The 17,354-nt window shown below is 50.6% G+C and overlaps 1 protein-coding gene across 2 annotated transcripts in view; it reads left to right on the top strand.

Annotated features, from left to right (window-relative positions):
- The first annotated feature begins 246 nt into the window (after window positions 1–246).
- Window positions 247–17,354, top strand: part of ATP10A (ATPase phospholipid transporting 10A (putative)) — a 483,218-nt gene continuing 466,110 nt past the window's right edge. Inside the window, exon 1 of one of the 2 annotated variants that reach the window (XM_063953310.1) lies at window positions 247–1,111. In XM_063953310.1, coding sequence (XP_063809380.1) covers window positions 666–1,111 — 446 coding nt within the window. In that variant the 5' untranslated portion in view covers window positions 247–665. The remainder of the gene's footprint in view (window positions 1,112–17,354) is intronic. The other variant, XM_063953309.1, reaches the window with a different exon arrangement.

The following is a 17,354-nucleotide window of genomic DNA, read 5'->3' on the forward strand; positions in this document are numbered from 1 at the left end:
CCATAAAGTACAGTGTAATCAGGTTCCCTGAATTTAGATCACAGTGCGGCGCCCGTGGCCGCCAGCCTCGCACAGCAGCCCGCACGTCTGCGCTTCCAATTGGAACAAAGTATATTTGCACTGCAGTCATATTAATTTTTGCAATATGATCTATAATGATTAGTGACGGGGCTGTGTGTGTGCGGGCAGAATGATGGTGATGATGAGGGTAGTGCAGGCTGCTGTGTAGCAGCACTGGCCCCTATCATCTTCCAGGGCTCACTGCTCAGCGGAAACTCTTAGGGGCTGGTGGTAGGAGTGACACACACCGGAGGCCGGGACAGGGGGAGGCGGGACCTCCCTCTCTCACACACAAGTGAGAAGAATCCTCCAAACTTTTTGGAAACGAAAGTTTAAAGCGGGAACCCAAAGGCTGGCAACAAACAGTAATAATAACACCCCCCCCCCTTCCCTCCCCGACAGCTGTCTCCTCCCCCCGTCCGCACCTGGGGTGTAGCAGCAGTAGTGAGTAGTGCTAGTGTAGGGTGATGGTGAGAGCGTGGCTGCAGCTGCTGCACCACCTCCCCGCGGGCTGATGGGTGACACCGCCACCACCTGACACGGGAGAGCGGCACCTTGTGACACCAGTGCTCAGGGACCGGAGCTCAGGAGCAGCGCTGGGAGCTATGGCGGCGGCGGGCGGAGATGGGGACCCGCAGTGCCAGGTGGGCACCGCCGCCAGCCGCGGGAGAAGGAAGCGCAGGAAGCCCAGGAAGGAGAGCAAGGTGAGGACGGTCCGCTCCAACCTGCTGTACCAGGCCAGCGGCAAGGCAGCGGCGGAGAACCCAAACCGCCAGTACGCCGGCAACGCCATCCAGACCACCAAGTACACGGCGCTGTCCTTCCTGCCCAAGAACCTCTTCGAGCAGTTCCACCGCCTGGCCAACGTCTACTTCGTCTTCATCGCGCTGCTCAACTTCGTGCCCTCGGTCAATGCCTTCAAGCCCGAGCTGGCGCTGGCCCCGGTGCTCTTCATCCTGGCCGTCACCGCTATCAAGGACCTGTGGGAGGACTACAGCCGCTACCGCTCCGACACGGAGATCAACCACATGGACTGCCTGGTGTTCTGCAGGTGAGGAGGGTACGGGGGGGTAGATACACACACGCCACACTCACACCACTGGGCTGATAATGATGGCATGTGCTGGTTACAGACGTGGAGATGGAACTAGACCCACGCGTGGCTGTACTGTATCTCACAGACTCGTCACATGGCCCTGGGCTGATGGTAAATAGTGAGGGGAGAGTTACACAGGAGGGGGTGAGAGGGGCGCTGCGGCGGCTGCTGCCACGTTATGTGCCCGGCTGCTGTCCTGAGTGCTCTCCATTCATGGGAGAAGGGGAGGAGAGACCCCCCCCGGTGCCGCCCCTCTCCATACCCCACACTCACTCACTGACCTGCCTGTGCCAGCTTGGGAGGAAGGGGTTTGTGTATTTGGCTGGGGAGGGTCAGTCATGCCCCCTGGCGTGGATCCTGTCCCCAGCATCCTCACACGTGTCAGCCATTGTCCTGCCCTGTCCCCCCTCCTACACATACTGTATCCTGGCCACACTGACTGCTGTGACCATCCTACTCCCTGCAGGCAGATGCATTGTGTAGTCCTCTATTGTGTCTTATCAGACTTCTGCTCTTAGCAATACATTGGGCAGGAGGGGTGCCCTGGGCTTACGCCAGCTTCTGACATATGCCTTAAATTGTTGTCCATTTTTCTTGCAGTGGAAAGTCTGGTCTTTCAGCAAGTACTTGTGCTGTCCGAGCAGCGCTGCTTGGGAGAGACTTGGTAATTGGCAGCTCTCAGAAATTGTGTTTTCCACTTGTTTGATCCAGATGCAACTTGGCAGCTGTAGAGATATTTTCCAGTGTTTAATAGACAGGGGTGGTTAGCATGTCAGTGCGATTATCTGATATGTGTGCAAGTTATACACAAGGTGTTATTTGGAGAAGTTTGCTCAAGTTTCAGCAATTAGAAGATGGATGTATAACTGTGTAACTAGAGTTGTTTATCTGTCATGATGGCATTCTTTGTGTTTTCCTTCACTATGTTATAATCCTTTTTACCGTCTGGAACAAGTGCTAAACGATTTGAGTTTTTTGAGCCCTGGGTGTACAATAAACAGAAAATGTTGGGAAATTCATAAAGATTCTTATTACAGTAAAATAATTTCTAGAAACAACCACATTATCTGCAATTTATTTGTACACCATTTTATATATTTTATTTAAATGGTTTCCAGTGTATGTTGCTGTAATGTCATTGGGGGTCATTCCGAGTTGTTAGCTCGTTGCTGATTTTTGTTATACTGCGATTAGTCGCTAACTGTGCATGGTACGCAGAGCGCACGCGCTTATTTATTTTACTAAAAACTTAGCTGTTATGCTGTAGCGTCTGCGGCGCTTTTCAGTCGCACTGGTGTTCGGTAAATGATTGACAGGAAAGGGGCGTTTCTGGGCGGCAACTCAGCGTTTTCCCGGCGTTGGCTAAAAAACGCAGGCGTGTCAGGGAAAAACACCGGAGTGTCTGGAGAAACAAACGGGGGAATGGCTGGCCGAACGCAGGGCGTGTTTGTGACGCCAAACCAGGAACAAAACGGGCTGAGCTGATCGCAGTGTAGGAGTAAGTCTCGAGCTACTCAGAAACTGCTAAGTATTATTTATTCGCAATTCTGCTAATCTTTCGTTCGCAATTCTGCTAAGCTAAGATACACTCCCAGAGGGGGCGGCCTAGCGTGTGCAATGCTGCTAAAATCAGCTAGCGAGCGAACAACTCGGAATGAGGGCCATTATTTGTAATGAAGAGCACACTCTGGCCAATATATCATGGGCGCCGGCGGTTGTGCACCAGCGATATGGCTGTGAACGTCCGTGTTCATAGACATATTGGGGGTAATTCCAAGTTGATCGCAGCAGGAATTTTGTTAGCAGTTGGGCAAAACCATGTGCACTGCAGGGGAGGCAGATTTAACGTGCAGAGAGAGTTAGATTTGGGTGTGGTGTGTTCAATCTGCAATCTAATTTGCAGTGTAAAAATAAAGCAGCCAGTATTTACCCTGCACAGAAATAAAATAACCCACCCAAATCTAACTCTTTCTGCACATGTTATATATGCCTCCCCTGCAGTGCACATGGTTTTGCCCAACTGCTAACAAAATTCCTGCTGCGATCAACTTGGAATTACCCCCATTGGGCGGTATTGAAATGATATATCACGCCCAATCTCCTTTCTAAAGTGATCCCCGTTATCGTGCCCATAATAATCAGGTTATATCATGCCCATCAGCAGAAACTGAATGGGTGTGGAAGGGTGTCAAAAGAATAGAATACCGCCCATTGCGTCAACCCAGCAGCACAGCCATATACTGGTGCATCATGCTGTGTACTTGTACACTTACTGCGGGAGCCAACGTTGCAACTGGGCTGGCAAATTTAAATGCCTGTCCAGGTGCATGATAGTGCCGACATATCAAGCAGGTAATAAGTAATACCCCTTTCACATCGCACAAATAACCCGGTATCGACACGGCAAATTGCCGTGTCGACACGGGTCAGTGTGCGATGTGAAAGCACTTTCTGTGAATTAGCGGGTCGCCTGACCCGGTAATTCAACCCGGTATAAAAGAAGGATTATACCCGGGTTGATTACCGGGTCAGGTGCGGTGTGAATGGGAGCCGTGTCGATGCGACACGGTTCCCATTCACAGCATTGGGAGAGGCGGCGCAGGAGATGAGCTCATCTCCCAGCGCCGCCTCCACCCCCGCCCCTGCTGCTGCTGCGCCCTCCCGCTGCTATGGCAACCGACCCGGTATATTGCTGGGTCGGAAAGCCTGCAGACGGGAGCAAATGCCGGATCCCACCCGGTAAGGACACGTTTCTTTTACCGGGTGGGATCCGGCATTAGCGATGTGAAAGCGGTATCAGTGTGTACACCTACCTCGATCGGCCGATCAGTCAGCCTGACAGCAGGTCCACCGACAGACACCAGGGCTGTAACTAGGTGTGTGCGGAGGGGGCACCGCACATAGCGCTGCAAGGTAGGGGCAGTTTCCCCCCTTTTCTCTGACGTCCTAGTGGATGCTGGGAACTCCGTAAGGACCATGGGGAATAGACGGGCTCCGCAGGAGACTGGGCACTCTAAAAGAAAGATTAGTTACTATCTGGTGTGCACTGGCTCCTCCCTCCATGCCCCTCCTCCAGACCTCAGTTAGATTTCTGTGCCCGGCCGAGCTGGATGCACACTAGGGGCTCTCCTGAGCTCCTAGAAAGAAAGTATATGTTAGGTTTTTTATTTTACAGTGAGACATGCTGGCAACAGGCTCACTGCAACGAGGGACTAAGGGGAGAAGAAGCGAACCTACCTGCTTGCAGCTAGCTTGGGCTTCTTAGGCTACTGGACACCATTAGCTCCAGAGGGATCGACCGCAGGACCCGTCCTTGGTGTTCGTTCCCGGAGCCGCGCCGCCGTCCCCCTTACAGAGCCAGAAGCATGAAGATGGTCCGGAAAATCGGCGGCAGAAGACTTCTATCTTCACCAAGGTAGCGCACAGCACTGCAGCTGTGCGCCATTGCTCCTCATACACACTTCACACTCCGGTCACTGAGGGTGCAGGGCGCTGGGGGGGGGCGCCCTGAGCAGCAATAAAAACACCTTGGCTGGCAAAATAACCACAATATATAGCCCCAGAGGCTATATATGTGGTAATTACCCCTGCCAGAATCCATAAAAAAGCGGGAAAAAGGGGCGGAGCTATCTCCCTCGGCACACTGGCGCCATTTTCTCTTCACAGTGTAGCTGGAAGACGGCTCCCCAGGCTCTCCCCTGTAGTTTTCAGGCTCAAAGGGTTAAAAAGAGAGGGGGGGCACTAAATTTAGGCGCAATATTGTTTATACAAGCAGCTATTGGGGAAAATTCACTCAGTGATAGTGTTTATCCCTACATTATATAGCGCTCTGGTGTGTGCTGGCATACTCTCTCTCTGTCTCCCCAAAGGGCTGTGTGGGGTCCTGTCCTCAGTCAGAGCATTCCCTGTGTGTGTGCGGTGTGTCGGTACGGCTGTGTCGACATGTTTGATGAGGAGGCTTATGTGGAGGCGGAGTAGATGCCGATAAATGGGATGTCGCCCCCTGTGGGCCGACACCAGAGTGGATAGATAGGTGGAAGGTATTAACCGACAGTGTCAACTCCTTACATAAAAGGCTGGATGACGTAACAGCTATGGGACAGCCGGCTTCTCAGCCCGCGCCTGCCCAGGCGTCTCAAAGGCCATCAGGGGCTCAAAAACGCCCGCTCCCTCAGATGGCAGACACAGATGTCGACACGGAGTTTGACTCCAGTGTCGACGAGGTTGAGACATATACACAATCCACTAGGAACATCCGTTACATGATCCCGGCAATAAAAAATGTGTTACACATTTCTGACATTAACCCAAGTACCACTAAAAAAGGGTTTTATGTTTGGGGAGAAAAAGCAGGCAGTGTTTTGTTCCCCCATCAAATGAGTGAATGAAGTGTGAAAAAGCGTGGGTTCCCCCGATAAGAAACTGGTAATTTCTAAAAAGTTACTGATGGCGTACCTTTTCCCGCCAGAGGATAAGTTACGCTGGGAGATATCCCCTAGGGTGGATAAGGCGCTCACACGTTTGTCAAAAAAGGTGGCACTGCCGTCTTAGGATACGGCCACTTTGAAGGTACCTGCTGATAAAAAGCAGGAGGCTATCCTGAAGTCTGTATTTACACACTCAGGTACTAGACTGAGACCTGCAGATAGTGCTGCTGCAGCGTGGTCTGTAACCCTGTCAAACAGGGATACTATTTTGCGAACATAAGTCGTCGTCTTATATAAGGGATGCACAGAGGGATATTTTGCCGGCTGGCATCCAGAATTAATGCAAGGGCCATTCTGTCAGGGGGGTATAGAGACCCGACACTGGACATGTGATGCTGACTTTAAAAGGCACATAGAGCCTTATAAGGGTGAGGAATTGTTTGGGGATGGTCTCTGGGACCTCGTATCCACAGTAACAGCTGGGAAGAAGAAATTTTACCTCAGGTTTCCTCACAGCCTAAGAAAGCACTGTATTATCAGGTACAGTCCTTTCGGCTTCAAAAAAGCAAGCGGGTCAAAGGCGCTTCCTTTCTGCACAGAGACGAGGGAATAGGGAAAAAGCTGCACCAGTCAGCCAGTTCCCAGAATCAAAATTCTTCCCCCGCTTCCTCTGAGTCCACCGCATGACGCGGGGGCTCCACAGGCGTAGCCAGGTACGGTGGGGGGCCGCCTCAAAAATTTTAGCGATCAGTGGGCTCGCTCACAGGTGGATCCCTGGATCCTTCAAGTAGTATCTCAGGGGTACAGGTTGGAATTCGAGGCGTCTCCCCCCCGCCGTTTCCTCAAATCTGCCTTGCCGACAACTCACTCAGGCAGGGAGGCTGTGCTAGAGGCAAATTCACAAGCTGTATTCCCAGGAGGTGATAGTCAAGGTGCCCCTACTTCAACAAGGACGGGGTTACTATTCCACACTGTTTGTGGTACCGAAACCGGACGGTTCGGTGAGACCCATTTTAAAAATGAAGTCCTTGAACACATACATAAAAAAATTCAAGTTCAAGATGGAATCGCTCAGGGCGGTTATTGCAAGCCTGGAGGAGGGGGATTACATGGTATCCCTGGACATCAAGGATGCTTACCTACATGTCCCCATTTACCATCCTCGCCAGGAGTACCTCAGATTGTGGTACAGGATTGCCATTACCAATTCCAAACACTGCCGTTTGGACTGTCCACGGCACCGAGGGTCTTTACCAAGGTAATGGCAGAAATGATGATACTCCTTCGAAAAAAGGGAGTTTTTAATTATCCCGTACTTGGACGATCTCCTTTATAAAGGCGAGGTCCATGGAGCAGTTGTTGGTCGGAGTAGCACTATCTCGGGAAGTGCTACAACAGCACGGATGGATTCTATACATTCCAAAGTCACAGCTGGTTCCTACCACGCGCCTGCTGTTCCTGGGGATGGTTCTGGACACAGAACAGAAAAAAAGTGTTTCTCCCGGAGGAGAAAGCCAAGGAGCTGTCATCTTTAGTCAGAGACCTCCTGAAACCAAAACAGGTATCGGTGCATCACTGCACACGAGTCCTGGGAAAAATGGTAGCTTCTTACGAAGCAAAATTCCATTCGGCAGGTTCCATGCAAGAACCTTTCAGTGGGACCTCTTGGACAAGTGGTCGGAATCGCATCTTCAGATGCATCGGCTGATACCCTGGTCCTTGGAGACAGGGTTATCTCTACTGTGGTGGCTGCAGAGTGCTCATCTTCAAGAGGGCCGCAGATTCGGCATACAGGACTGGGTCCTGGTAACCACGGATGCCAGCCTTCGAGGCTGGGGGGCAGTCACACAGGGAAGAAATTTCCAAGGACTTTGGTCAAGTCAGGAGTCGTCCCTACACATAAATATTCTGGAACTGAGGGCCATTTACAATGCCCTAAGTCTGGCAAGGCCTCTACTTCAAAACCAGCCGGTACTGATCCAATCAGACAACATCACGGCAGTCGCCCATGTAAACCGACAGGGCGGCACAAGAAGCAGGATGGCGATGGCAGAAGCCACAAGGATTCTCCGATGGGCGGAAAATCACGTCTTAGCACTGTCAGCAGTGTTCATTCCGGGAGTGGACAACTGGGAAGCAGACTTCCTCAGCAGACCGACACCCGGGAGAGCGGGGACTTCATCCAGAAGTCTTCCAACTGTTGGTAAACCGTTGGGAAAGGCCACAGGTGGACATGATGGCGTCCCGCCTAAACAAAAAACTAGATATTGCGCCAGGTCAAGGGACCCTCAGGCAATAGCTGTGGACGCTCTAGTGACACCGTGGGTGTACCAGTCGGTTTATGTATTCCCTCCTCTGCCTCTCATACCAAAGGTACTGAGAATAATAAGAAAACGAGGAGTAAGAACGATACTCGTGGTTCCGGATGGGCCAAGAAGAGCTTGGTACCCAGAACTTCAAGAAATGATATCAGAGGACCCATGGCCTCTACTGCTCAGACAGGATCTGCTACAGCAGGGGCCCTGTCTGTTCCAAGACTTACCGCGGCTGCGTTGGACGGCATGGCGGTTGAATTCCGGATCCTAAAGCAAAAGGGCATTCCGGAGGAAGTCATTCCTACGCTGATAAAAGCCAGGAAAGAAGTAACCGCAAACCATTATCACCGTATTTGGCGAAAATATGTTGCGTGGTGTGAGGCCTGGAAGGCCCCAACAGAGGAATTTCAGCTGGGTCGTTTTCTGCACTTCCTACAGTCAGGAGTGACTATGGGCCTAAATTTGGGTTCCATTAAGGTCCAGATTTCGGCTCTGTCGATTTTCTTCCAGAAAGAACTGGCTTCACTGCCTGGAGTTCAGACATTTGTAAAGGGAGTGCTACATATTCAGCCCCTTTTTTGTGCCTTCTGTGGCACCTTGGGATCTCAACGTGGTGTTGAGTTTCTTAAAATCACATTGGTTTGAGCCACTTAAAACTGTGGATTTGAAATATCTCACGTGGAAAGTGGTCATGTTATTGGCCTTGGCTTCGGCCAGGCGTGTGTCAGAATTGGCGGCTTTGTCATGTAAAAGCCCTTATCTGATTTTCCATATGGATAGGGCAGAATTGAGGACTCGTCCCCAGTTTCTCCCTAAGGTGGTATCAGCTTTTCACTTGAACCAACCTATTGTAGTGCCTGTGGCTACTAGGGACTTGGAAGATTCCAAGTTACTGGACGTAGTCAGGGCCTTAAAAATTTATTTTCCAGGACGGCTGGAGTCAGGAAAACTGACTCGTTTTTTATCCTGTAGGCACCCAACAAAATAGGTGCTCCTGCTTCTAAGCAGACTATTGCTCGCTGAATTTGTAGCACAATTCAGCTGGAGCATTCTGCGGCTGGATTGCCGCATCCTAAATCAGTAACAGCCCATTCCACGAGGAAAGTGGGCTCATCTTGGGCGGCTGCCCGAGGGGTCTCTGCTTTACAACTTTGCCGAGCTGCAACTTGGTCAGGGGCAAACACGTTTGCTAAATTCTACAAATTTGATACCCTGGCTGAGGAGGACCTTGAGTTCTCTCATTCGGTGCTGCAGAGTCATCCGCACTCTCCCACCTGTTTGGGAGCTTTGGTATAATCCCCATGGTCCTTACGGAGTTCCCAGCATCCACTAGGACGTCAGAGAAAATAAGATTTTACTCACCGGTAAATCTATTTCTCGTAGTCCGTAGTGGATGCTGGGCGCCCATCCCAGGTGCGGATTGTCTGCAATACTTGTATATAGTTATTGCCTAACTAAAGGGTTATTGTTGAGCCATCTGTTGAGAGGCTCAGTTATATTTTATACTGTTAACTGGGTATAGTATCACGAGTTATACGGTGTGATTGGTGTGGCTGGTATGAGTCTTGCCCGGGATTCAAAATCCTTCCTTATTGTGTCAGCTCTTCCGGGCACAGTATCCTAACTGAGGTCTGGAGGAGGGGCATAGAGGGAGGAGCCAGTGCACACCAGATAGTACCTAATCTTTCTTTTAGAGTGCCCAGTCTCCTGCGGAGCCCGTCTATTCCCCATGGTCCTTACGGAGTTCCCAGCATCCACTACGGACTACGAGAAATAGATTTACCGGTGAGTAAAATCTTATTTTTTTGAAACCCAGCATTTCCTGACCATCCCTGTCTCCTACGCCCACCCCTTCTGTCGCTAATAACTATACAGGGGTGTTAAAGTTGCGGCCCCAACTGCATCCTTTTGCGGCACGCGGCCAGGGGTCCTTATGTGGTCCGTTGGCAGGAAATTGAGCCAGAACGCTGACCAGGTTAGAGGTGTCCGTCCGGGTTCGGCCCCCGCTCCAGGATGTAGCCCACCTCGCCCAGGCTCCGTAGGATGACCAGGCACCGGCTCAGCAGCAGTATCACCTCGGGCAGGAACGGGCTCTGGACAGCAGCAGAGAGCGAGGAGGGGAGTGGGCTGGAGCCAGGGCAGCAGGCTGAGGCACAGGCCAGCAGCACGGTCCCCAGCACACACAACACGGGCAGCGAGCAGGGGAGCGACTCCATCACCTCCCGCCCCAGCATCTCACCTGCAACACGGTGCGGCTCTGCTCATCTGCCTGGCACCGCTCCAGGCAACCCAGTGGTGTCCCTGGCAGCTTCGGCGGCAATGCATAACCCTGATTGCTGATAGGTGGCAGGTGAATGGCTGAGGGGGAAGGTAAATGGGTGATGGTGGCAGAGGCACTATACTGGGGGCCTTACTTGTGTCTGGCATTATAGGGGTGGCAAAAATGAATAAATATTCAGAAATAAAGAATAATCCATTATCCAAAATGCTTCTGGTCCCAAGCATTTTGGATAAGGGATACTCAACCCTATCTATCTATCTATCCTATCTATCCTATCTATCTATCTATCTATCCTATCTATCCTATCTATCTATCTATCTATCTATCTATCTATCTATCTATCTATCTATCTATCTATCTATCTATCTATCTATCTATCTATCTATCTATCTATCATGGACTTGACTTGATAGTGCTTTGTTGTTCAGTCACAGTGTCCTTTATACCATTTCGGGATGCTGATGTGCCCGGGATTCGGACCCATTGCATATGGCATTGCAGTTGGACACTATTCATTCAGCTATCTGCCCTTGCATAGAAAGCTAGAGAATTTCAAGATGGAGAGTTCTAAATATTTGAAGCTTACCTTGTACTTTGTGTAGGGGTGATCAGTGTTATGGCTGGGTAGATCTGTGTATTGCCGGGGTGGCCAGACTTTTTGAGTCGGTGATCTACTTTGAAAGCTGAAAATCTTTTGTGATCTACCTAGGTGGGATAATAGCGCGCTCCTACCCAAAAAGGGGGGCATGGCATAACAAAAAAGTGGTGTGGTATAACAAAAAAGGGGCGTAGCCTTGCTGCACAGGGTGCACGAAATCACGCATTGGCCCTTACAGGTAAAAACCTCAAACACGTATTGCCCCCCCCCCACAGTGCCACGTATGCCCCCCCACAGTGCCACGTATGCCCCCCACAGTGCCACGTATGCCCCCCCCCCCCACAGTGCCACGTATGCCCCCCCCCCCCCCCCCCCCCACAGTGCCACGTATGGCCCCATAGTCCTGCTCACTGTTTTGCTGCTGTGGTGAGGAGAGCGCAGCGTGCGCGTATCCTGCTTGCCGCCCTGCCCTGGGCCCTCAGTCTGGTCTCCGGCGGTGACGGCAGCGTGTATATCTCAAATCAGGCGCTGGTCCGCGAGCTCTGATTGGCAAACGAACCGGCGCCTGATTTGAGATATACACTCCGCCGTCACCGCTGGAGACCAGACTGAGGGGCAGGGTGGCAGGCAGGAGAGGCGCGCGCTGCGCTCTCCTCACCTCTGTGGATGGGCAGCGGATCACGATCGACTGGTTGCATGTCCGCGGTCGACCAGTCGATCATGATCGACTGTTTGGCCACCCCTGGTGTAGTGTGTGGCTGCAAGGGATTAGATGTGTGGCTGCACTCTACATAGATCTGCTCAATTATGGTGCTGTTTTTTTAACTGGGTACAGGTAGCTTCGGGTGGTATTTAGGTTGCCGGCTGTTGGGATCCCGGCGCACAGTATACCAGCGCCGGAATCCCGACACCCGGCATACCAACATCTTTTCTCCCTCTTGGGGGTCCACGACCCCCCTGGAGGGAGAATAGATACAGATACAGCTCATTTGCACTCGCCAAGCTGTCGGGATTCCAGCGGCGGTATTCTGGCCGCCAGGAGCCCAGCCGCCGGCATATCATACTACACCTGGTAGCTTCATATAGTTAGAAATCTCATAGTTTTTAGGCTGGATCAAGTGGCTCGGTTGGTGGGTTGTTTGGCTGGGATACAGCAGGTTGTGGGTTGGTGTCCTGGATGTGACAGTATATTGGAATGTATTATTTAATGAGGGGTATCGTGGCTGAATGGCGGCAAGCTCTCTGGTTAAGCGCATGAATGTGGTATAAAGAGGATTTGCGTCCAAATCCATTTTCTTGCAGTGTTCTATAAATGTGTGTGTAAAATATATAAATATATATATATATTAAAAAATGTGTGTGCGGTGCCTGCTCATGCGCAGATAATTAAACATCAGAGATTTATGTAAATCTCAGAATCAGACTCTAGATATATATTTAACCAATATCTCCCCCATTAGCTAATACTGTAATGTACCATTACTTTTTTCTTTTCTTTTATCTTTGGCCTGATCTGAGCCGGACAGGGCCATGTCAGTTCAGGTGCTCCAACGGCACATCGTGTCCTACTGGCATTACAACATGGAGAGGCAAGAGAGAACCTGAGATTTGAGTACTACCATAAGTGCTCGATATGTACTCAGCTGGACATCGCGGCAATGCCAGAGGAGAGATGTAGCAAACCTTCTAAAGAGTTTGTTGCACATAGCAACCAATGAGCTTCTGCTATCATTTATAAAAGCTATTCTATAAAATGATAGCTAGAACCTGGTTGGTTGCTATGGGCATTGTATGGTGGTCACTGGGATGCTCCTTGTATTGAATACCACTGGAATGGTAGACAGAGGCAATGTGATTTATTTTTCCTTTTACACTGCGAGGAAAAATGTGAGACCGGTGGGTGTTTAACAATAAATGAGACCCCAGTAAGAATGATCTATTTTATAATAACCTTTTACAAAGTTGGTGCTAATCTTTGGAATTCCATGCTGTTGGATTAAGTAGTAGTAATCATTTAATGTGTGTACTTGTCACCCTGGTGTGACTGTCTACCAGTGCAATACCTCACCTACTAGTGTGATCTCCACCTACTGTGATAGGATCCTCCCGCAGGCACTGTGACTGCCTACCATGCTGCATTGGCCTTGCTTACTACCATTGTGACTAATGCTAACAATTTGCTAACCCCTAGTTTGTGTTGGGCCCCGCTTATAGCTGACTTACTCCAACCTACATGAGGCCACTTTTCATATTTTTCCAGGGCCACGTTAAGTACCCAATCCGCCCCTGACTGGCATACTTTCAAATCAAAGTAAATTTACCAGGAGGGTATTGATAAGCCATTAGAAAGTTATCGGAAGATGGAAACCCTTTTTCTCTGACGTCCTAGTGGATGCTGGGACTTCCGTAAGGACCATGGGGAATAGCGGCTCCGCAGGAGACTGGGCACAAAAAGTAAAAGCTTTAGACTAGCTGGTGTGCACTGGCTCCTCCCCCTATGACCCTCCTCCAAGCCTCAGTTAGATTTTTGTGCCCGAACGAGAAGGGTGCATGCTAGGTGGCTCTCCTGAGCTGCTTAGAAGTAAAAGTTTAAATAGGTTTTTTATTTTCAGTGAGTCCTGCTGGCAACAGGCTCACTGCATCGTGGGACTAAGGGGAGAAGAAGCGAACTCACCTGCGTGCAGAGTGGATTGGGCTTCTTGGCTACTGGACATTAGCTCCAGAGGGACGATCACAGGTTCAGCCTGGATGGGTCCCGGAGCCGCGCCGCCGGCCCCCTTACAGAGCCAGAAGAGCGAAGAGGTCCGGAGAAATCGGCGGCAGAAGACGTTCCTGTCTTCAGATAAGGTAGCGCACAGCACTGCAGCTGTGCGCCATTGCTCTCAGCACACTTCACACTCCGGTCACTGAGGGTGCAGGGCGCTGGGGGGGAGCGCCCTGAGACGCAATAAAACATGTTTAAACCTTATATGGCTAAAGAAATACATCACATATAGCTCCTGGGCTATATGGATGTATTTCACCCCTGCCAGTTTTCCTAAAAAAAGCGGGAGAAAAGGCCGCCGTGAAGGGGGCGGAGCCTATCTCCTCAGCACACAAGCGCCATTTTCCCTCACAGTTCCGCTGGAAGGAAGGCTCCCAGACTCTCCCCTGCAGTCCTGCTACAGAATCAGGGTAAAACAAGAGAGGGGGGGCACTATTGGCAGCTAATATAAAACAGCAGCTATAAAGGGAGTAACACTTACATAAGGTTATCCCTGTGTATATATATATATATATAGCGCTCTGGTGTGTGCTGGCAAACTCTCCCTCTGTCTCCCCAAAGGGCTCGTGGGGTCCTGTCCTCTTTCAGAGCATTCCCTGTGTGTGTGCTGGGTGTCGGTACGATTGTGTCGACATGTATGAGGAGGAAAATGATGTGGAAGCAGAGCAATTGCCTGTGTTAGTGATGTCACCCCCTAGGGAGTCGACACCTGACTGGATGGTCGTATTTAAAGAATTACGTGACAGTGTCAGCACTTTGCAAAAAACTGTTGACGACATGAGACAGCCGGCAAATCAATTAGTGCCTGTTCAGGCGTCTCAGACACCGTCGGGGGCGCTAAAACGCCCGTTACCTCAGATGGTCGACACAGACCCAGACACGGATACTGAATCCAGTGTCGACGGTGAGGAGACAAACGTAATGTCCAGTAGGGCCACACGTTACATGATCACGGCAATGAAGGAGGCATTGAATATTTCTGACACTACAAGTACCACAAAAAAAAGTATTATGTGGGGTGTGAAAAAACTACCAGTAGTTTTTCCTGAATCAGATGAATTAAATGAGGTGTGTGATAAAGCGTGGTTTCCCCCCGATAAAAAACTGCTGATTTCTAATAAATTATTGGCACTATACCCTTTCCCGCCAGAGGTTAGGGCGCGTTGGGAAACACCCCCTAGGGTAGATAAGGCGCTCACACGCTTATCAAAACAAGTGGCGTTACCGTCTCCCGATACGGCCGCCCTTAAGGAACCAGCTGATAGAAGGCTGGAAAATATCCTAAAAGGTATATACACACATACTGGTGCAGTGCTGGAGTGGCTTGGTCGGATTCCCTGACTGAAAATATTGATACCCTGGATAGGGACAGTATATTATTAACTATAGAGCATTTAAAGGATGCATTACTATATATGCGAGATGCACAGAGGGATATTTGCACCCTGGCATCTAGAGTGAGTGCGATGTCCATTTCTGCCAGAAGAGCGTTATGGACACGACAGTGGTCAGGTGATGCGGATTCCAAACGACATATGGAAGTATTGCCGTATAAAGGGGAGGAGTTATTTGGGGTCGGTCTATCGGACCTGGTGGCCACAGCAACGGCTGGAAAATCCACCTTTTTACCCCAGGTCACCTCTCAGCAGAAAAAGACACCGTCTTTTCAAACTCAGTCCTTTCGTTCCCATAAGGGCAAGCGGGCAAAAGGCCACTCATTTCTGCCCCGGGGCAGAGGAAGGGGAAAAAGACTGCACCAGGCAGCCTCTTCCCAGGAGCAGAAGCCCTCCCCCGCTTCTGCCAAGTCTTCAGCATGACGCTGGGGCCTTACAAGCGGACTCAGGCACGGTGGGGGGCCGTCTCAAGAATTTCAGCGCGCAGTGGGCTCACTCGCAAGTGGACCCCTGGATCCTGCAGGTAGTATCACAGGGGTACAAATTGGAATTCGAGACGTCTCCCCCTCGCCGGTTCCTGAAGTCTGCTCTACCAACGTCTCCCTCCGACAGGGAGGCGGTAGTGGAAGCTATTCACAAGCTGTATTCCCAGCAGGTGATAATCAAGGTACCCCTCCTACAACAGGGAAAGGGGTATTATTCCACGCTGTTTGTGGTACCGAAGCCGGACGGCTCGGTGAGACCAATTTTAAATCTAAAATCCTTGAACACTTACATAAAAAGGTTCAAATTCAAGATGGAGTCACTCAGAGCAGTGATAGCGAACCTGGAAGAAGGGGACTATATGGTGTCTCTGGACATCAAAGATGCTTATCTCCATGTCCCAATCTACCCTTCTCACCAAGGGTACCTCAGGTTTGTGGTACAAAGCTGTCATTATCAGTTTCAGACGCTGCCGTTTGGATTGTCCACGGCACCACGGGTCTTTACTAAGGTAATGGCCGAAATGATGATTCTTCTTCGAAGAAAAGGCGTCTTAATTATCCCTTACTTGGACGATCTCCTGATAAGGGCAAGGTCCAGGGAACAGTTAGAGGTCGGAGTAGCACTATCTCAGGTAGTGCTACGTCAGCACGGGTGGATCCTAAATATCCCAAAATCACAGCTGATTCCAACAACACGTCTACTGTTCCTGGGGATGATTCTGGACACAGTCCAGAAAAAGGTGTTTCTCCCGGAGGAGAAGGCCAGGGAGTTATCCGAGCTAGTCAGGAAACTCCTAAAACCAGGCCAAGTGTCAGTGCATCAATGCACGAGAGTCCTGGGAAAAATGGTGGCTTCTTACGAAGCGATTCCATTCGGAAGATTCCTTGCAAAAACTTTTCAGTGGGATCTGCTGGACAAATGGTCCGGATCGCATCTTCAGATGCATCAGCGGATAACCCTATCTCCAAGGACAAGGGTGTCTCTCCTGTGGTGGTTACAGAGTGCTCATCTTCTAGAGGGCCGCAGATTCGGCATTCAGGATTGGATGCTGGTGACCACCGATGCCAGCCTGAGAGGCTGGGGAGCAGTCACACAGGGAAGAAATTTCCAGGGCTTGTGGTCAAGCATGGAAACGTCTCTTCACATAAATATCCTGGAACTAAGGGCCATTTACAATGCCCTAAGTCAAGTAAGGCCTCTGCTTCAGGGTCAGTCGGTATTGATCCAATCGGACAACATCACGGCAGTCGCCCACGTAAACAGACAGGGCGGCACAAGAAGCAGGAGGGCAATGGCAGAAGCTGCAAGGATTCTTCGCTGGGCGGAAAATCATGTGGTGGCACTGTCAGCAGTGTTCATTCCGGGAGTGGACAACTGGGAAGCAGACTTCCTCAGCAGATATTGCGCCAGGTCAAGGGACCCTCAGGCAATAGCGGTGGACGCTCTGGTAACACCGTGGGTGTACCAGTCGGTGTATGTGTTCCCTCCTCTGCCTCTCATTCCAAAAGTACTGAGAATCATAAGAAGGAGAGGAGTGAAGACTATACTCGTGGCTCCGGATTGGCCAAGAAGAACTTGGTACCCGGAACTGCAAGAGATGCTCACGGAGGACCCGTGGCCTCTACCTCTAAGAAAGGACCTGCTCCAGCAGGGACCTTGTCTGTTCCAAGACTTACCGCGGCTGCGTTTGACGGCATGGCGGTTGAACGCCGGATCCAGATGGAAAAAGGCATTCCAGATGAAGTCATCCCTACCCTGATAAAAGCCAGGAAGGATGTAACTGCGAAACATTATCACCGCATTTGGCGAAAATATGTTTTCTGGTGTGAGGCTAAGAAGGCCCCCACAGAGGAATTTCAACTGGGTCGTTTCCTGCAAGCAGGACTGTCTATGGGCCTAAAATTAGGATCCATTAAGGTTCAAATTTCGGCCC

This window comes from Pseudophryne corroboree, chromosome 2 (assembly GCF_028390025.1).
Source record: "Pseudophryne corroboree isolate aPseCor3 chromosome 2, aPseCor3.hap2, whole genome shotgun sequence".
Lineage (NCBI taxonomy): Eukaryota > Metazoa > Chordata > Amphibia > Anura > Myobatrachidae > Pseudophryne > Pseudophryne corroboree.